A 21479-nucleotide genomic window follows, 5' to 3' on the forward strand; every position below is an offset into this window, starting at 1 on the left:
TTAAAAAAAAGTAACATTTGTGAAGCTTTGTGCATTATTTTTACTCGTTGATCCTGACCCTGTCCTTCCCTTCATACGTTAGAACATATAAGTCAATGTTTTACTGTACATATTAATGTCTTGAATGGAATCAATAGTGAATTTTTTCCAAAAGACCAGAGAGTGATAACTTTTTTTGTTGACATTCAAAAAGGAGGTTCGTGTTTTCTTGTTTTGGGAGGCACAGCATATTTTGTTGGTACGGAAGAAAATGTAGATGTCTTAATCTTGTTTCAAAGTTGAAGTTACATACTTGCTGAGTATTGCATGCCTTAGATTTCTATTAAGAGATGATCATTGAATCCAATTTTGTAATATTTGTATGAATTTGAGCTTCCGTTTCACAGCAATCATTTAAACTTATTTATTTTCACTGGAATTAGCCCTTAATTATGCTTCAAATCTTGAAAACTGTAAAAGAGAATGTTCCAAACAAGCTATCATTCTTAAATCAGCAATGATGAGATATATATGCTTCAGAACTAGCCAAAATTCAGTGTTAAGTGCTACTATCTCTTGGTGAGTTGTAAATGCAACTTGAGCAATGTATTGAATTGTGTTGATATTAAAACTAGCTCAATGTATTGCTCTTTTCCACCATCTCTAGCTAATGAATTATACAGTTCTAAATAGAACCTAAATTGCAAAAGGCCCCTTAGTTCAGAAAGGAACAAAGTGAAATGTTTGGGGACAAAAGGTTGTGTGCACAATCTTAAGCATCAGCCACAAGAAGAAGCACCTAGTCAAGGTTCCATTCCTGTGGGACATCAACCCCATGGCACATATTGAGTGTCTCCTTTTTCTATTTTTTATGAAATCTTCTAGATATTTATAGCAAAGAAATAAAATATCTTTGTGAAGTTGCACATCTCAGATAATTGTCAGAATAGTGGCTCTTTTTATCTTCAAATGTTATCTTGAATTATTACCCTTGTCATGTAAGGCAATTATTAGTTTCTACATAGCAAAAAAGAAGTCAACCACGTAAGTGATAAGTAAGAGCTTATGAATAACTATGTTCCTTGTAAGTTGTAACCTCAGAAAAAGACTAGGTTCTGAGAACAGTGTCACCAACCTGTTTGGAAAACGCTGGCAAAAATCAGTCATGCACAGGAAAAGAAAAATGAAAGAGACACTACAATACAACTTGCACAATGTACAAATTTTCTTATTATTTTACCTTAATAGTGGAATTCAGAATCTTTCTAGCCCATTCTAGTTCTACTTATATAGTGAATTAACTAGTTTGACACTTAGTTTTATTAGGAAAATTTATGCTCGTTTTAAGCATCTTTTACATTTTCTACATTGAGATTTTTATCAGAAATTAAAAAATAATAATATTTTTTTAATTTATTTTAAACAAAAAATTACATCTTTGTCCTTACTCTTTACTTTTAAAATTCTGCAAAGTCTATAAAATCATTATCAGTTCAATAACTTAGTACATTCCCCCCTCCCTTTTTATCTAGGACTAGTTTATGCTTCGTGGTTCTGTTCTAATTTAAGTTCTTTCTAGGCAGCATGGGCACTAGGAGTGGGGCCCAAGTCATTGGCCAGAAGCAGATGGGTTCAGAGAAACAATGGGCTCTGTGCTTGGATGCCTAACCAGTGATGACTGAGAACAGTTTCAGTTATGTCTGTCTGTTTTGTTTTATGCATGTAAGTTAAAACTACCACCCTTATTTTTATTAACTAAAAAGATGACTTGTTTGTGTCACTAAAAATGGTTTGGTTTGGTTCCAAATTGAACCCACACTTCTAGCACCCCAATACAATGACTTTGCACCTACCTCTCTCCCTATTTAAAACTTCAATACACTTCATTGTGAGTGTATTTTAATCTTCTTTATCTTCATTCATTGGTTCTCTCTAACCAACCCTCTCTTTTCCTAAATCCTAATTAAACACCCCTCAACCAAAAAAAGCATGAAGAAGCTCAATCTAATACTCAGTAAGTGCAAGAACTTGTCAAAGCATCTAGGAAGATCTTCATCATTTAATAGCCTAAGGTCCAAGTTTGCTAAGGAAGACTTATGGGAAGGAAATGGCATGCAAGAAGGTGAACATTGTGAAACTGTATTTGTTGGCAGCACAAGGAAACGGTATGTGATAAGCTCCAAGTATTTGAACCATCCTCTCCTCAAAGCTCTCATCAACAATTCCAAGCAAAAGGGCAGTGATGAAAGTGTTTTGGTGGTCAACTGTGAGGTGGTTCTCTTTGATCATCTACTGTGGATGCTAGAAAATGCAGATCCTAAGTTTGGTTCTGACTCTTTGGAGGAATTGGCTGAACTCTATGTGTTTTAAGAGCTTTCAAAGTGCTAATTGCATGCAGATGCCTAATGTATGAAAATATGTATGTTGGGTTGTGCTTGCATTTTTCAGAATGTTATTGTTAAGAGTCATTTTTGTTTCCTTTATTATACCTTGATCTCTATGGTGCGTTAAACGATTATGTAATTGCATAGCTGGTTTCTGTTCTAACTCATGGTTTTCAAGAGCCATATGCTAAATTAATGCCATGAAATCATTGGTTTAGGTAATTGGCCTTGGTGCATGGCTTTAAGGGTGAGTAACATCATAACACTGAGAATAAGCATAGGACTAGTTTTGTATGATCTATTATAGTTTGGGGGCAGCTAAGAACATTTTGTTCAAGGGCAAAATACAAAGATAAAAAATATTTTTAGAATTAATGTATCAAACTTCATTTAGACTCTTTCGTTAATTATGATTCTATTAAAAAAAATTACATCTTTCTTGAATCTTGGTGGAAACAAATATAGACTCTCAGAATTCAATTCAGCTACTTTTTGTTTGGTGATTCTTTATCATAGAGAGAACATTGGGTTAATAAAATGAAAAGTATCAATACATGACTCAGTTTCAGCATTTGTAGTATTAATAAAAATAAATCTTTTAACAACTCTGATAGTATCTGTCAATGATATTATGACTTTCTACAAATTTTAATATCAATAACAACTAATTTTGAATATCTTGTAATTAAGTATATTATTCTATGAAGTAAAATAAAGTTTTAAATATCTTTAATATTAACTTTAACAAGTAAATTAAAATAAGGATTTGAAATTATTGATGAAAGAAAGAAAACTTCAGAATTAAAAAATAGTTACAAAAAGGCCAAATGACCTTGCAAGTCTCTGTGTGGCAACCCACAAGCTACGTCTTTAAAGAGGCTTATTCCCAAATTGAAAAAAAAAAATGCTTAAGTAATTGCACGAAACATAATATAATGATACAATCGTTTCAAAAATATAACTAGAAAATTGTTTATATAATCATCAATCGGGATATATTTTTTTAATTTAATGCAAAAATTCTCTCAAAATTTGAATACAACGCACAAGTTGCATGACATCTCAGTCTATCAATTTTTCATGGCTTCATTTGATTCATTCATCTGCCGCATTAATTCACTCATTGGCAATGATATGATCTCATCTTCTAAACTTTTTGGATGATTTTCCTTCCTTGAGACCCAAGTACTTGTCTATATCCTCCCCATCGTAATCTTCTTCGCCCCTTCGTTTCTTCTTCCCTCCGGTCTCCTTCATTTTCTACACAAGCAAATGTACAAACACTTACTTTCTAGTGTATAATTATTTAAAGCACATAAACATTGGCTGATGTCAAATCCTTTATCATATTTAATTCCAGGAATATAATCACAGCAATAGTCTTTACATACTCATACAAAACAAGTTGCTTTCTGCCACACAACTGCTTGCTCTTAGAAACTAATACCAGAAAATTCACTATCACATTATTTTATGAGGAATACTAGCAACACTGCCTCTGAAAACTGGAGAGAGAATCATTAAATGATAAGTGCGACTCACAAAAATTGATGATTTTTAACAAATTTCAGTCAATCAAAAAGAGAGTGTTGAAAAGAGAATATCAGAGAGTGTCACTAGCATTCCTCATAAAATAATGTGATAAGTGTCAAAGAGAGTGTCTCTTATTTTATTATAACCAATGAAAACTAAATTCAACTGGGGCAGGCAAATAAAGGGACATCACAACAACTTCCAAGTTCCAACAAAATCCCTCACCTTATTTTTTAAAAAAGAAATAGTAAAAAAATAGTGTAAATTATAACTAGGCTCAATCCGAAATTTTACCATGACAGCTAATCTTTTGGCCTCACTAACACGCTCTTCCAAAAGTAGAACTTCCTCTTCTTGTGCAGGATACTCTGGTAGCTTGTTGCCTGAAATATATTTGTTATTCATTAAGAAACTTTTGTTCCTCAAACTGTCAAAGCAAAGACAGCATATACTACTCACCTATAAGCTTCTCTATTTGAATGTACCACCCCAGCTCATACTGATTTACAAGGGAAATGGCAACCCCAAAGCGCCCTGCACGAGCAGTCCTTCCCACACGATGTATATAATCCTGTAGCTCACAAGATCAGGAATCTAGCGAATATAAAAATGAAAAAAAATCCTAAAATGTTTTTCTATTTCCATGATTCCAGGTCTTGTGCTAATTTAGATGTGTCTTGTGTCCTTAATGTATCACAATGAAAACAAATTCCTACAATATACGAGGCTAACTGTAAACTTTTAGAGTGTGTTTGGATGGAGAAATTTTAAATTCTAAGAATTTCAAATACTTCAATTGAAATTCTTTTATTTTCAAAATTTTGTGTTGGGATAAAAAAAATTAAAATTATGAGGATGAAAAAAAGAAAAAATATGGTTGATGTGCTAGTTATACGTGTTCTTCTATGCTCACATCCGATCGATGTTGTAGAAGTTCAGACGGTGTTTATTGGAGACTGTAAGAAGAAAATTTCAATTTCTCACCTTTTAAAAGAAAATTGAAATTTCAAATTTTTAGTTGTTTAAAATTCTGTTTTAAAATTCTTCATAAAAAACATCCAAACAATGAATTTTAAATTACAGAAATTCAAATTCTCTGTTCTATTAAAATTCTCTATTCAAACACATTCTTAGTTAATTATAAATTAATAACTGTAATAGAGCATGTCAATAGAAGTACAAAAGAAATACATAGGACATCTTACTTTGGAGTTTGTGGGAATGTCATAGTTAATCACCATATCTACAGTTGGAATATCCAGTCCTCTACTAGCTACATCGGTACAAAGGAGAATATTGCATTCCCCAGATTTGAACTTATTCAAGGCTCCAAGTCTCTTTGACTATCAGAAGATTTTTACAATAAAAATTAGTATACTTCATTGGCACACCTGTAAATAATGAAAAGAAGACAAAGACGGTTCCTTCTTCCACCCCACCATCCCCTCCCATAGCAAGGGAAGAAGAAAACATGGGAACAAATTACAATTATAATACAGGATGTGAAGTACAATTACCTGGCTCATATGACCATTAATTGGGATGGCCTTCAGACCAAGATTCCTAAGGATCAAAGCTAGAAGCCGAGTTGCATCACAAGTGCAAGTGAACACCATTGATGTACTTCCAGACATTTCAGTGAGAATGTAAACAAGGTAGCAATCCTATGAGCGAAACGCATAATTAATGAACACAATCATCACAAACATAAAAAATAATGGACATGATTCATGAAAACTAAAATGCATGAATTTATATTAATTTCATTCCAAATAGCCAATATATTCCAAGTGTTCCATACAAATATTGTGCTCTCTAACAATAGTCTTATTTTGTAATTGACTAAATAAAATACTTTTACTTTGCTAAATCAATAGCATGGCAAAGAATTAATTCACAGTTGAAGTTTATCCTACCTAACCATGATTATGTGTCACCAGTCTAGTATGTCGCAAGCAGCTGATACCTTTTAAAGGAAAACGATGGCAATATATGAAACTTGTTCATTAAATTTCTTCTGTAGTATATCTTTGACAACCTCACTAAGACACTTATCAAGTATAACTAATTTTAGGGCAATAAATAAAAATAGACTTTGTTTGAACCAGGCATCAATGCTTGTAAAAAAAAAGGGGGAATATAAGTGGTAAGACATTTCAAGTAACTTTTCCCCTATACAAGTAACTTTTCCATTGGGCCAAGAAGCCATGAGTAGTAAGAAATTCAATGTACAAATGACAGTCATTTCTTTATTTAAAATCCAACATTTTGCGGAACAAGGGAGAAGAAAAACCTTGTGTTTGGCAGGCAAAAAGAGATATTGCTGCTTCAATGTGTCAACAGTGGAATACTTAGATGATGCTTCAATCTAAATTGAATAAAACAGATAGTGATTAACATCAGAACAAAAGAATTAATATATAAATAATAATACTCCCCTCCCTTGAAAGATGCTTAAAGTATATTTCCTTCACTTCTAATTTTAAAATTACACGCCTCTCCCTTAAGAGATGAAATGTACTATGCTTTAGTCCATTACTCCATTTTACAGTAAAAGAACCTCTAAGCAAGGGTGAGCAATTGTAAATGGGCCCCTCAAGGACATTTGTCCTTTTGTGAGACTTCTCGTGTCACCGACAACTAATTTTGAACACCCTAAAACATGAAAAGAAGTTTCCTTACTATCAACTTTGCTTTGGAAGTTGGAACTTAAACAAAATCTTCATTTCATCTTTTACAATTCCAAAATTGATAGTAAGGGTTTAAAACTAGCTATCACTAATACTAAGAATAGACGAGAGAAACTTTGTGCTTAGGAAGCTTGTTTATGTTACAATGAACTGAAGTGAAAGATATTAATTTATCAAGGGAAGGGTGTATAATTTTTCAAAATAGAGGACAGGGCAAGGTAATTTAAGTATCTCTCGTGAATGTGGATTGTAATTTACCCAATAAACATATATGTAACTGTTGAGAATCAAAATAGGATCAATTTCATATTGTCTTCATTATCATATCAGAATTATAGAAACAATATCTCCTATAATTAATTGTAATTAATCTATATAAAGAAGCATCCACTGTGTACGCAGATACACAGTTTTCATTTCAATATCCCTCAGTTCTCTCATTTTACAGTAACTATTACAGTTGTACCTTCACAGGATTCCTTAAACAAACCCTTTGCAGCTTCTGGACCTGCAACAGCGAGAGTGCAACTTGATCTATTAGCAACATAAATTTAAAAATACATGTCAACAATCAAGTATCTGCAGCATATAAGCAGCCCATAGAAATTATTTTGTTCAATTCCATTTGCACCATAACATCCTTATTGAAGCAAATGCATGTTAACAAAATATAATAGATTTGGCTTACAATAAAAAAGGTTAAATGCTTCTCAAAACCTATCAAAACATCATAACCAACAACCAGCATTTATGTTAAATTCCAATAAGCTTCCTCCAATGACCTGCATCAAATAGGGTTTCATAACTCCGAATATGTTAAAAAAAAAAGGTTCACCTGCATATTAAGATATTGGTCAATGCCAAGGGATAAAAAGGCAAGCGTTACAAATAATATACATTTTGAGTGAGCAGTAATTAATAAATTTACACATATACCTTCTTAGTCATTGTAGCAGAAAACAGAAATGTCTTTCGCTCACGAGGAATCATTTGTAAAATCTCATTAAGTGATTCCTCGAAGTCCTCATTCAACAACCTATCTGCCTCATCTAAGACCTGCTCAAAATACAGAGTAATCACATTAGTCCAAGTATATGTGGATGAGAATATAATATGCACAATGTAGACAACGAAATGGATTACTTATTTCTTTTTGTCAAATCCACTAACATGTCCAAGCATCCATAACTGCAAAATAGAATGTATGGCATCCTACATCTAAATGACATGTAAACCAGCAACAGATTTGCTTTAAACACAATTGTGTAATCATACAAGATATACCTAAACTAATGCAGAGACATACATGCTTCAACAATAAATAAACTTGTATCAACATAAAAAACCATATTCAAGTCATCAAAAACAATCCCACAGTTCAGTTACATGCCTGATGGATTCAACATGTAACCCGTGATGGAGCAGTTGAAACAAATGATCACTTCTATTTTGAATGTGGCTACTCCAAGCAAGTTTTACAGCAGGCTACAAACACAGTTTGATTATAATCTGGATTCTACGTCACCAAAAAAAAAAAATCTGGATTCTACATTTCTACTGGTTTTAATATTTGGAAACAGGTATTTGAAAGGACAAAGAGAAGAAAATCTCTGTTATTTTCAAGGTGACCGGCAACAGTTCTTTATTATTGTCTTTATTTCATGAGGAAGGCTAGGTCAGAAGCCTGAAGCTTTCAGGTGATACATATGCAGACATATGAAGGGGATAATTGAAGGATAAATAGGAATAGAGGTACTAAAGTTGAATGCTTTATTTGTTTTGTGGTCTCTTGATTGTTGGTCTAAATAGAGAGTATGCCCTCTTTTTCTTGAACATATTTTGAGATCTGAAATATATAATTTCAAATTTTTTAAAAAGAAGTATTTATAACCATCAAAAAAGCATTCACTATATTTCTTCATCAAATATATGAACATACAAATCTTCTTATGACGCAGAAAGTAACATCAGTAATTCAATATATATGTGTAGAAATCATACCAAGTATTTTAATCTACCAAGAGAAAATCCTTTGGTGTGTTTTAGGTGATCTAAAACTCGTCTGGGAGTCCCAACCTGCAAGAATATGAATTCAACATAAATAGATAAACAAAATACATACAGCAAAATGAGAAGACCTAAAAATAGTGGAAAACTAAAGGCAGCACAATATCAATCTTGTGCAAGCAGATTGTGCATAAGTTCAGCTTTCTCTTGTCAATTGAATAATCGTTGTTTGCATCATTCGAGTGCAATGTTTCAACCCATAAACAGTCTCACTCAGTCACTGAAATGCTTGTTAACACCAAAAGCAATTATTAAATCTATTCTTCCACGTTATAAGAAGCTAGTTAAATTCCAAGACATTCACAAAAAAGAACAAAAACAGTCCATGTAAAGACATAAGGACTCCTACAAGATACAGGTGTTAAGAGGTACACAAACTTCAAACTATATTTTTGAGGGATGAAAATGACCAAAGTTGTAACCAGATTTCATTCAAGCAATTAAATTTGGGGAGGGGGGATTAATATCAAGTTACTGGTCTATTTATCAAGACCAAGCAAATATTGGATCATAAAATATTAACTTAATATGAGGCCAAAAATCAATGGAAGTCATATTATTCAATGAAGTATAAAGCATGACCCGAGAAAGATTTAAAACTATTATGGGTTCCTGTAATTACATTTCTAACTATCCCTAGTGTTGTTTGAGATTTGCCAATGGCAAGGGTGAAATCATATTTATATTTAGACTTTTGGAGCAGATATGGCAGGAAGCAAAACAAAAACAGAAGAACAAAAAGCAAAAAGAAAGACAGATCATTGCCAAGACACGTTGAACCAGAATTTGGAATTCCAAACAAGTTTAATCAATGCTCATCGTAGAATATTGTAGTCCAAGGAAACTCTTCTATATATAGATAGTAAACCTCTACAGGTGAAATATAACAAAATTTTCCTATTCGCCATGATGAGGCTTGTGCTTTAAAGAAGTGAACCAACTATTACATCATAGACTGAAAACCTTGACCACACCTTCGCCATTAAAGACTAAGGAAAACAATTAATGGATGAAGTAAAAAGCTAAAAGATTGGCTTGAACATACTTGGACCCTATAACAGGACGATTCAATTAAAACTTTCCCAAGTAGCAGTATTTTAAGTTTTCAGAACATACAAAACATGGTTTTTTATCAATCATTCCCTTTGCATATACAAGAGTTAAATTGTGGCAAGGACCATAACTATACTCAATAGACAGCAAGTGAATGTTAAAGAAACCAATAATAGGAATTTGTTCCAGCAATATAATCATTAAATCTTTTTATGATAATACTCTAACATCATTGGAATTGGATAGCTTATCAACTACAAAACATTATATATATATCTGTCCAAGTATATTTGTATCCAAGATAGTAATTTAAGAAAATAAGAACAAAATCAATCCTATCTCTATGCAAGAGAAATCATATAATTAACACAATGCTCATAAAAAAATTCTGATCAATAATGAGTTAGATAAGCCACTAATTGATTTAGAAACCAACAACAAATAACAAAAAAAAAAGTGTACATTTCTTTAGTAAAACATTAGTGATATATTTTACAGACACTCAAGATTAAATTTTGGATCTCACTCAACTATTAAGTATTACCTAACACTATTGAAGTACAAGAAACAAATGAAATCAAAGCATGATTACAGCAATGGTAACACTTACAATAATATGAGGTTGCTTTGCTATCTTGATGGATTGTTGTACCATGTCAATTCCTCCAACAAGCTAGTAAAAAAGGAAACGATGTCAATCAAATAGATTGTTTAATATACATGTATTAAATAGAACATTAAAACAGTGCCTAGCCACCATATAAAGCTAAGTATCATGTTGGAAAGAGTCTCAAGGGGAGAAAACAAAACAAAATCAGCTATGCAGGAAGCAATAAAATTAACAGATAATTAATCATTTCAGAAAAATAGATTGAAACTCACCACGGCACATTTCACACCAATTCAGAGCCTAGAGCTTCAAACTGCTCCGCAATTTGAATGGCAAGTTCTCTAAATCAATACAAAGGTCAAAAACAGAAGAAATAAACTTGTTACATAGCAATCAGAACAATTACAATCAATAAAATTCAAATTATATGAAAATCAAACCCATGATTAGGTATCAAAATTATCAAACCTTGTGGGAGACAACACACAATCAAAGAAATGTTTTGGGCGTGGTGCTTCTAAGAGGGCATGCAATATGGGAAGAGCAAAAGCTCCAGTCTTACCATAACCAGTTTGGGCAAGTCCTGTCACATCTTTTCCTGAAAAACGCAACCACAAATAATGGTCAGCAATTTGATAGGGTTTCATCATCATTGATAATAAGCCACCATCTAGAACTAAAATAGGGGAAAATATAGAAGTTCGAATGGGATGCTATGGGAAAATAATTACAATCAACAAAAGCAAATATAAAAGCACTAATATTAATACATATAGTTTCATGTTCAAAATCCAAAAAATCATCAAGGTCATGCAAATCATCATTTTTTCTGCCTGTTCCTATTTTATAATCAGAAAAGTAAACCAAAAAAAATCAGAATTAAAACAGCAAATATCATATTGACTTACAAAACTCAATAAAGAGCTAACCTTCCAATACAATAGGAATTGCTTCTGTCTATATCTTTAATGGACTTTTCCAACCCAATTTTTCGCAAGCTTCCACCAATGACTCGGATAAGCCCAAATCCCTAAATGTTTTTATTCCTTCATTCTCTTCCCCCATTCTTAGTTTCTAACCTCTGAATAAATTTCAACTTAAAAATCTAAATAGCTTATATAAGGTCAAAAATCGTAACCGCAATTGAACAAAATCATAACTGAATAATCATATTATCGAAATGAGTCCTTCCACTTACTACAATGACAACATTAAGATTTTTTATTTATTTTGAAGACAGAAGCAAGCATACCAGGATGACATTTTTATATTGTTTGAAGGTAATATAAGTGAAGAAAAAAAATGTGTTTACTAACACACATTGCGGAATAAAATGATATATTTTGTATTTTAAGAAACCAAACTAAATTGATAAATAGGATGCAGTACGTAAAATCTTTCTATACTTTATCTATTTTTTGTCATTTTAATTAAACTGGTTTATGTGAATTGGTAAAAACAAACACAAAAGTATATATTGAAGGCCATTGTTTGTGTTCTGCTAACTTGATCTTTGGTATCAAATATTTAACTATTCTTCCTTTGAGTGACCCTAACCTGGATATGTTAATTAGCAAAGTCTTATCTTCCTTTGATTGACCCAAACTTATAGGAGATACTAAACCAGTAAGGTCGTTAAACAAACTATACTAGACCAAATTTAAGCTTGTAATGTATAATAGGCAAAAATACCATCCAACTCAACCCAAATTGTACTATAGGTGAAAAAAAGGTACATGAAGCAGGGGATAGCTCTGGTTCCACGGTTTAACTTAAATTCGAGGAAATTCAAAGCACAATTGCTCACTTAAGATTTCAAAGTGTGCCGAACACCCATTAGTGGTTCCAGTGAAACACTTACCAGATCAGTTTTCATTTAAGGGTATATAACCAAAGCAGAAGCAAGATTGAAAAGGTTAGCTTTAGAAAATCATCAAATTTAGAGGTTACCTTCATGAAAAATAACATAGTAGCATTAATTCAAAACCAAAAACTTCGCAGAACGTGATGATTGTAACTGGGGCAAATTAGACATTCATATTTTCTTCTGGTTTGTTCAATTGATTTGAAGAAAAACACATAATATTTTGAAATAACAAGAGAAAGTGATGCAGATAGATAGAAACTCGCCTAGTGTCACCTTCAGCAGGCAATGAACTTCGAATCTGGATGGATTCAACGAGCACCAACATAGAGAAGCCAAAAATTTTGGAATTATGGTTTTACGAGATTTATTTATGATACAAAATCGAAAAGAAAAATAAATAAGAATATTTTGATTTTTTTTACCAACGACGAGTTTTTACTACCGAAGCAAAAAAAAAAGCTTCATTTCATGAATAGTTGATCAATACACCAAGGCGCTTGAAGGCTTGAAATTGAAGAGAAGTTTTTATTATACATCTGACCTTTGCAAGTTTTTAGAATTTGACGATCCTATTGTCATGCATGCACATATACACCATCTCTAATCATAAGGGTTTCATCCAATGTTTAAGCACATTGAGATTCAACCTTCTTCTCCAAAGTTTTCATCATGCTTGCAAATATTGTTGGACTTTCATGGCCTACTGATGTAGAGGTTTTAGTTAAAGACCATTCCATTAGGAGCATGCCTTATGAGGGAATCAAGAAATTCTTCTGACCTGGTGGACTTCCATTTAGGGACTTACTATAGTCTCCAATTCCATCAAACTTTAAAAAAAATGTGAAAATAGGACAACTATCATCTGATATGGGTGAAGCTTCTCTTTCTAAACCTATGGAAACTGGAAAGAATCCCTGGCATCAAGTTATACATGTGAAGGCATCAGCTCAAGTCAATTTCTGCATCTAGGACCCAAGTCTTGTCTCCAACAAGAAGTACAAAACTTTTTGGTTCAAATGCATAGGCCAACCCTCTTCAGCTTCAAGAAACTAGGCAATTTCTTATTCATCAATATCCCTCCTTCATTGTCTAATCCCATTTGCTTTTAATTTTAATTGTTACCTAAGAAAAAAAATTTATACTTATTTTAGCTGTCATTTGTCAAATAGAGTTTAATTGGCCTATATTATCAATGTAAAGTTTCTAGAATATCAACTAATCAAAAATCATTTATAATATAACTTTTAAGATGATTATTATAAAAATCATTACACTAATATTACTTTTTATCAGCAAAAAAAGAATTTCATCGACGAAGAGGATACAGGTACGAGGGGTACCCACCCTTACAAAGACGGATCAAGACACAGACTAAGTCACTGATAACAGATAACTATGCCTACAAGATGTAAAATAAAAGACCAAAACTAAACTATGATCTAATAATATCCTCTAATTCAAAAGCAGACTCCCCTTCTCTATTTTCTATAGTTTTGTAAAGTTTATAAACTATATGCTAACATTACTAATTCCAAAAAATTGCAGCTGCTATAATACGTGTCTGCATAAGCATAATAACCACCATTCCCAATAGGCTCCAACACGGTATTGTCAATTGTGCTTCCTATACTACGAGTTTCAGCACCATTTGGTTTCTGCAGTAACTTTCTTCCGCACATCACAATACAGGAGCAACAAGCTCCAGTATTAGCAGACCCATCACAATACACTTATCATATAAGATGGTAGGTGATAGTAAAAGACCTTTATACTCTATATTATTTATTATAGTCAATAACGTGTAAGCACATGATTGAAATAGCTAGAAAATCGTGATTAATCTTTTTTCCAATGATAACAGTTCTGCAATTGATTCTGGAAAAGAACAATGCTCAATCTCATGACCATTGAACAGCAGCTACACACATACACACAAGACACTAAAACTCTCACTAAATTATACACCATCATTTTTTGTAACATAACTTTACACAAATTTACATGTTTACCATAAAGATGTACTTCTCTTGTTACCAATTCAACCTTTGATCCCTTCTGTTTACCCCTCAAATTCAATATTTACTCACCCAAAAAGAACATCAAAGCACAGTAGTAGCAATCCTCAGCTATGCTTTCTTTGTCGGAAAGCTCAATAGATAGATAGATAGATAGATACATTATACATATATGATACAAAAGTGAACATGTTTTGCAAATTGAAACTAAGCTTAACTATGACTTCTTTTCAAGAAACGGTTCGAGCACAGCTGACTTGGGGTTCTTCATGGGGGGGCCTTTTTCTCTGCGCTCAAGTTCTTCCAACCTGAACGTGATCAACCTGTCCCAGTTCCCTCCTTCAAAGAGAACCCCTGCCTTTCCATCAGTGATTCTTTGCACAATCCCACAGTACATGTAAAACGGGTTATTCGGGTTCTTCACAATGGCAATCATCCCTGGCAGCAACAAAGGCAATTCTGGTGGTTTAGGCTTCTTAGACAGTGCTAGTTTCAGGCTTTTGCTCCCTTGACTTGGTTTTAGAGGAGGAGGGTTTTCCTGAATGAACTTTTTCAAACCCTTCTCACCCCCCGGAAACCCCCCAGTTAACCCCATCAGTTCCTTCTCAAAACCATCTTCTGCAGCAACACTTGCCAAGGACTGTGTTGTTGATGATTCCTCCTCTAACTCTTGCTCTTTGTCACTTGTTGCTGATGCTGGTGCCTTCTCATCAACACCAAGTTCCCTCTTCAGCTCTTGTTTAAGACCTGCTTCTCCATTGCATAGTCCTCTTCCTCCCAAGACTTGCAGCATGTCAAATTTGGCACGTGGTTGTGCTGTTGTTGGCTTGTTATGAATGGTGGAAGCCTTGTTACGAGGGTAGAGATGAGTGAGGGTGTCTTGGCCTAGGAACTGGGAGCGGAGAAGAGAGCCATGCAGGCCATGAAGAACAACAAAAGATGACATCATTAACTAACTGTTCTGTAAAGTGGCCACAGATGGCATTGTGAGAGAAGAGGGAGTGAGTGAGGTTTGGAAAGAATAGATTCATGGTCTAATGCTGACCACAAAGGTGCTTCTTGGATAGCCCTATCTTTTATGTTTTTTTAAAGAATAGTAAGTTAATAACTATCAGAAAGAAAAGCTTCCTCCCATTTAATCCTGACCACAAAGTACATTCATTTGGCCAAACTCCCATAACATTAGTGCCAACTAGGGCTATTCTATAGTTTGAGTGTTTCCCCTTCAATTATATTTTTTTTTTGTGGCATGTATGGTAACCTCTAATTTAGATTTTTTTAAGTCCAAGCACCTGGTTTACCACTTCTTAAGTTAAAAATAAATTAAACCAAACATGTAATCCATCTTAAGAAAATCAAACAGTAATAAAATTTGAGGGTTAATACTGTACTTTTTTGTGTAGTTAGAGTGTGAATTTGCGTTTCGTAGCTGGTTAAACGTCAGACAAAAAATTTCTTTCTTTCACGTTCAGTTGCATTAGAAAGTGGAACAACGAAAATATAAACACATTATTAGCAATTGGAAGGCAATTCCTACAATAATCACTCGAGTATTTTGCCATTCACTGAACATAAAATGTTCAATGTTTCAGTGCGTTAATACACTGACTTGTAGTATAAAATGCATATCTTGGAAATTATTGGGAGAATGACACAAAACCAACTTGTTGGACTTGGAAGAAAGTGATGAATGACAATTGACGTCTGCCTTTGTGACTTCATTAGCTACTTGCCTTTTTCTAATTCCCAGCAGCTCCTACAAATTGGCTTGGTTTGACTTTTTCAAGAATTTATCTATTATACAACAATCTAAATGTAGTAAGAGCTTTTGAGAGCACATTTCAGTCTTAATGGTAGGAAAGAAGACTCAAATGCTAACAAGGAAGCCTTATTTGATATCTTTGTTGTCTCATCATTGCCTAGCCTCGGTTGTGAGTGTCAATCTCACTCCATCTTTAAATGAAACAGGATGAATTCTTAGGGTTTGAACCAATCTAGTGATATCCATAGATATATCAGCTGGGGACTTCACCCCTCGATCAACCTGAAAAATAAGGCAAAAATACATGTCATAAAGCACAATAAGAGGAGATAAATCTTATCAGGCAGCTCAAATGGCCATCAAAAAGTGAACGAAAACTTTGATAGCCTTGATTAATGAGGATACAAAATCTTTAATTTTTTTAAGGAGTATTGTTAGAGGTTAATAATTTTGTATACTAGGATAATGCAGATAAACAAAGAAAGCAAGTTTCTGATTCCGTAGCACAAAATTTTGTGATAAAATGAAGCAGATACATACCGATGAGGCAGACACTGATTTGATTAATGAGGCATCATATCCTCTAAATTCTGCAACAGCCTCAGCCATTTGTAAACGTGACACCCTATCAGCTCCACCAACATTAAGTAACAATTGCATTTGCTTGCCCTCTGTGACAAGAATCAGAAAAGCAGAATTCATTAATGCAAATTTGAGATACCTCATTAGCATATGAAATTATAATTAAAGAACAAGAGGGACTTATTATTTAATGCCAAAATTATACACAAGAAAATGTCATACATGATTGTCAATCAGTTATAGTATAGAGAGAATTTCTGCAAATATTTTATTATTAAATTTTGCAAGCTTAAAAAGGGTGTCACTGAAAATCAGCATCATTAAGAAATTTTTCACAGCATAACATACGTCCAACCAATACATTAGCTTAGGTACTAGAAGTCCTGTACCCGATATCCATTGGCTAGTTAAAGTTAGTATGATAGTTACAAGATCCTTGACATAAATTGGACAACGAAACTCATCATGAAAGAACTCCACTTTTTCTCCTTTAGCAAGGGCACCATCAATCCACTGCAACAATTAGATAGTATGTTAGAAACAGGAACAGAACACACTTAGATGTGGATAAATCTACTGTATTATTCTTCTGAAAATACAGATACCAATATGGTATTAGTATCCGTGGGTAGACTTAATAAACTGAAACACAAAAGATAACACAGGGTATTTGAGAGAGACCCTGTACTCTCAATCACTATTCTTTAACCTCTACTTATTTCTTGCCTTGCTGGCTCACTCTTCTCTCCATCTCTTTCCTTAGAGCCATACAAGTCCATTTCCCCCCACCTAATTCCCTTGATTGCATCTCTGGAAATATGGAACACAAGTCACTCAATTCCCCTTGGTTGCCCCTATATTTAAGTGGGTACTAGAAGAATTAGAAGAACCTAACAAGTGATAGAGGAAATTGTAATCTTTGTAACAAAGTAAAGCAAAGAAAAATGTAAATCATAAATACTGTAAGGTTTTCTCTTTCAAAAAGGGGAATTAAAGGCACTAAAGGAACAACAAACAAAAAACCATGAATGATGGGAAATGACTTTTTTTAATACTGCAGATTGAAAAATGGTGAGAGAGCACTACCATCATCTTTTAAAAAAGAAATATATTATTCTTCTTGCAATAAGAAGCGAAATTCACAAAGCATCCAACTCTAGAGTTTCATCAACCCAAATGCTTGAAGCATTAATTTGCCAATAAATTTTATAATAAAAAGTCCACATATTGCACAAGCACCTGAATAGGAAGAGATTTTGGAACTGGTGAGACTGTTTGTGGCCCATAGATGATACTGCTTCTCAAAATTGCAAAGTTCGGATAATTTTCTGAAATGAACTGCTCTGCTGCCACTTTAGTTTTTCCATAAACATTTACTGGAACAGCAATGTCTTCTTCCTTGTAAAAGGACTTCTCCCCTTCATAAACTGATGAGATGAAACATAAATTAGAATTTTGATAAAAGTCAAAGTGTAAATGGACATGGATATGGATAGTAAACACGACATATTAATCAAGAAAGAAAATTTAACCCCAAACATGATTCATCCCTTTGTATTGCTAAAAATGGATAAGGGATAAACAAAAAAATTCAGAAATTTCAATGCTTATAATGTTAGTTTTTAGTTAAGAATGACAAACGTTAGAAACAGAGAAAGATAAAGCAGGAAAGAAGCGAGTAGAGGCTCAAAAAGGTTATAAAAATATCTTCCTTTTTTCATAATGCCCATTCCTTGACCTTCATCTATCATGGTAAGATTGGATTACCTTGATCTGTGGAGAGATGAATGAGAAGAGTACTTCTCTTTTCAAAGCTTTGCAACCATTTTACTAGAGACGATGGCACATTAATAGCATGTGCAGTAGCAGGATCAATTTCACAAGCACGAGGAACTGAGATGGCAGCACAATTGACAACCACATCAGGCTGCCATTACCAAACAAACAAACAGAATTGTCAATAATGAAACAAATCACAATATTATTTTACACACTATGAAATGCTAACATGTGATCCTTTATCCTCATGTTTTCTATTAATGAATTTCTATTTGGGGAAGGCTAGCTATACCTTTAAGATACATTTAATGGATAAAAGGCTCAAAATCTTGTAAGACATTGGCATCTGTTGAACTTATTAATATTTAAAATAACCATTGCATGAAATGCACTTTCTCTGTCTCACCTAGATCCTTGTGTGCGCACATACATGATCATACTCACACTTGTGCATGGCAAGAAGAATGATTAATGAGTGGCTATCAAGTTGAGAGGAAAGGGAGGCAAAAATCTTTTATATAGAAACAAATTCCACAAGTCCAAAAGCATGCAGGATTCCACAAGTACCAAAGGTGTAAGCCACTCAGTGTCAACCCAGAAAAAGACTGGGTTATCTACATTGGCCTAAAACCAGTTGCATATCCATTTATAATCATCTTAAACAATCATTCATATAAGATGCACAAATACAAAGTTTTAGCAGCTAAATTGGCAACATATCTCACTTGGTATGCCAATGACCCTTTAAACTATCTAAATATTGTTATGAATAAGCAGCAAACAAGTAAGTAGTTCAGTGAGTCAATAGAGAGAAGAAGGGTGCCTCGTATGAAACTCAAACCAAACACTTTCCAATTTGAGGCTCCACAAAGTGTACCTAACAGAACCACCAAATCATGATAGATAGTTCAACCAGCAACATATCAAAAAAGGAGCAAACTTTAATCCCAAAAGGAAGTTCACAAAACGACCCACTAATCGAAATCATTTTTTTTTCCTCACCCAATTGAAAAGGAAGACACATAATCAACACAACCAAATTCAAGTGAGGAAGGTGAGAACAGAACCTGACCAAAAGTGTTGGAAATGGCTTCAAATCCAAAGCCAGTTTTCAAATCCACTTGAAAAGGAAGAGAGAAAGGAATGGCATCCAACAGAGGTTGGGGAGGAGGAGAGGAGTGATGGGTGAAAGCGAGATCGAAAGCAAAAGGAGTTCCATTATTGGCATTGGCATGAACATAGGCTTGTAGCAGATGCTGACCCAAGTAACCTGTGCCTCCCACAACCAAAATCTTCACCTTACTCATCCTTCTTTGTTTCTGTCTCTGGTGTCTTTCCTTGCTTGGAGTTGAGTTGTGATCCCTTCGTGTTAATTTGTATTGCATGGGTGAGCATTTCCGATTTTTATTTTTTTTTCGTTCTCATGAATGACACAATTCAACTCTATAAAAATAAAAATTGAGTATTTATTCGATTCTCACAAAATTGAAACTTTGAGTATTTTTTTCTCAGAAAATTGAAAATTTTTATTTTGGGTTGGATGTAAGTTACAATAAATCTGAATCTATCCCATAATTATTTTTATTAGTCATACGTATAATTCATATAAATATAATATCTTACATCAATTATACATTTAACTAAAAAATTTAATTACTTACATCTAATTACAACAATTTCAATTAAATATTAATTTTTTTTCCAACTTATAATACTTGAATTAAATAAAAAAAATATTTTAAAGACAATATCATTATATAAATTATAATTAGTTGAAATTTCTTTAAATTTGAGATAACAAAAATATTTTTTTATTATATTTAAAATTGAAGGAAATAATTGGTATAAATATAATATTTTTTATATTAGTTATTAATATAATTGATATAAAAAAGTAAGATGTTTCGATTTTGTAAAAAAAAATACTAAAAATTTATCATCGACGAATTTGAAATATCTTTATATTTATAAAAATGGAAAAAAAAAATATTTTAACCTTTTTTTTAGTTAATTTCGACATACCGTATAAATCAGTTAAAATTAAAAATGAGCTTGAGTGGGGCCTAGTTGGAAAACGCAATAACGCATTGTTTAGATAGATCGGTAGATTTGGGGAGCAGCACTTACAGGCAAATTTATGGGAGGAGGGTTGGTTTTAGAAACTATTTACTCAATGGGGTCTCATTTATAAGAAATTATGGGGGGGGGGGGGGGGTTGTTTTCTACGTGGGTGCCGCCATTGACACTGGCGGGAAGCTTGAACCGCTAGTGGCAATGGCGGGATAGGGGCTGACTAGGAGAGAAGGGGAGGGGTGCCGCCAGCAGCAATGGCGGGATGGGAGGGGATAGGAGAGAGAGAGGTGTCCCGCCCTTGGAAATGGCGGGATAGGAGAGAGGGGGTGGTCCCGCCCTTGGAGCTGGCGGGACAGGTGAGAGAGGGTGTTGCAGGCGGTACCGCCACTGGCGGTTGCGGGACAGGGGGAGAGAGGATCCCGCCTTTCGAGCTGGCGGGATAGGCTTGTGTGGGTTACGTGAATGAATGAAGGCTTGGTCTGCACCTTTTTCTGAAAATCCTGCACTTATGTTCACGTGAATGAAGGCTTGGTCTGCACCTTGCAAGCAATAGCTTTCAGGTTTTGAAAAGGCTAGCATATATAGCATCTTAACGTTAAAAAAATTTGAACGTTGGGGGTGGGGTTTAAGTTTTGGGCTATAAAAAAAATGTTGAACTCATTCTTTACGTTTACACAGCTTCCTTAGTTTGCTTTCTCTTTCTTTCTTCTTCTGGAGTTTGAGAGATTATTGTGTTTGTGTTCTTCTGTGCATTCATCTTTCAAGTGTGCTTCAAGTGCCCTTAAATTCCTGGTATGTATTTTCAAAGTAAATATGCTAATATATATTATAAGTTTAAGTTAGTTAGTATTATAAGTTAGTTAGTATGTAAATAGTAGGTTAGTTATTATTAACAAAAGTTCTAAGTTTAAATTAGTTTGTATGAGTAGCTATTGTGTTATTATTTTTTACTTATTAATAACTATTCCAATATTAGGTTAGTTAGTATGAAAATATTATTTGGTTAGTTAGAATTAAAATTTTATTTAGTTATTCTTATTGTATATATTGTTAGATGTTATTTGGTTATTGTGTATAATATTTTA

General features: G+C 33.5%; 3 protein-coding genes and 1 pseudogene across 3 annotated transcripts; 1 reads left to right on the top strand and 3 right to left on the bottom strand.

Moving 5' to 3' along the window:
• The first annotated feature begins 1505 nt into the window (after nucleotides 1-1505).
• On the top strand, nucleotides 1506-2586 carry LOC114418845 (auxin-responsive protein SAUR76-like). The gene has a single exon (XM_028384372.1). It carries the CDS (start codon nucleotides 1969-1971, stop codon nucleotides 2347-2349), a length of 381 nt encoding a protein of 126 aa, XP_028240173.1. The 5' UTR covers nucleotides 1506-1968; the 3' UTR covers nucleotides 2350-2586.
• Nucleotides 2587-3249: 663 nt separating this feature from the next.
• On the bottom strand, nucleotides 3250-11381 carry LOC114419380 (annotated as a pseudogene).
• Nucleotides 11382-14130: 2749 nt separating this feature from the next.
• LOC114418475 (NAD(P)H-quinone oxidoreductase subunit S, chloroplastic) lies at nucleotides 14131-15246 on the bottom strand. Its single transcript, XM_028383837.1, has one exon. It carries the CDS (start codon nucleotides 15145-15147, stop codon nucleotides 14416-14418), a length of 732 nt encoding a protein of 243 aa, XP_028239638.1. The 5' UTR covers nucleotides 15148-15246; the 3' UTR covers nucleotides 14131-14415.
• Nucleotides 15247-15693: 447 nt separating this feature from the next.
• On the bottom strand, nucleotides 15694-19722 carry LOC114418477 (methionine adenosyltransferase 2 subunit beta-like). Its single transcript, XM_028383838.1, has 6 exons — nucleotides 19389-19722; nucleotides 18310-18469; nucleotides 17782-17969; nucleotides 16932-17055; nucleotides 16501-16631; nucleotides 15694-16242 (listed from the first exon to the last, which is right to left on the bottom strand). The coding sequence occupies exons 1-6, from the start codon at nucleotides 19704-19706 to the stop codon at nucleotides 16111-16113; spliced, it is 1053 nt and encodes a 350-aa protein (XP_028239639.1). The 5' UTR covers nucleotides 19707-19722; the 3' UTR covers nucleotides 15694-16110.
• Nucleotides 19723-21479: the final 1757 nt, after the last annotated feature.

This window comes from Glycine soja, chromosome 7 (assembly GCF_004193775.1).
Source record: "Glycine soja cultivar W05 chromosome 7, ASM419377v2, whole genome shotgun sequence".
Lineage (NCBI taxonomy): Eukaryota > Viridiplantae > Streptophyta > Magnoliopsida > Fabales > Fabaceae > Glycine > Glycine soja.

What these genes read in the sequence shown, in the direction of transcription:
- LOC114418477 (XM_028383838.1), bottom strand. Translation starts at nt 19,706, where the DNA reads ATGCAATACAAATTAACACGAAGGGATCACAACTCAACTCCAAGCAAG. An exon ending in CAAAATCTCTTCCTATTCAG is followed by an intron (nt 17,056 to 17,781) that starts GTGCTTGTGCAA and finishes TAATTGTTGCAG; the next exon opens with TGGATTGATGGTGCCCTTGC. An exon ending in AATCAGTGTCTGCCTCATCG is followed by an intron (nt 16,243 to 16,500) that starts GTATGTATCTGC and finishes CTTATTTTTCAG; the next exon opens with GTTGATCGAGGGGTGAAGTC.
- LOC114418845 (XM_028384372.1), top strand. Translation starts at nt 1,969, where the DNA reads ATGAAGAAGCTCAATCTAATACTCAGTAAGTGCAAGAACTTGTCAAAG.
- LOC114418475 (XM_028383837.1), bottom strand. Translation starts at nt 15,147, where the DNA reads ATGATGTCATCTTTTGTTGTTCTTCATGGCCTGCATGGCTCTCTTCTC.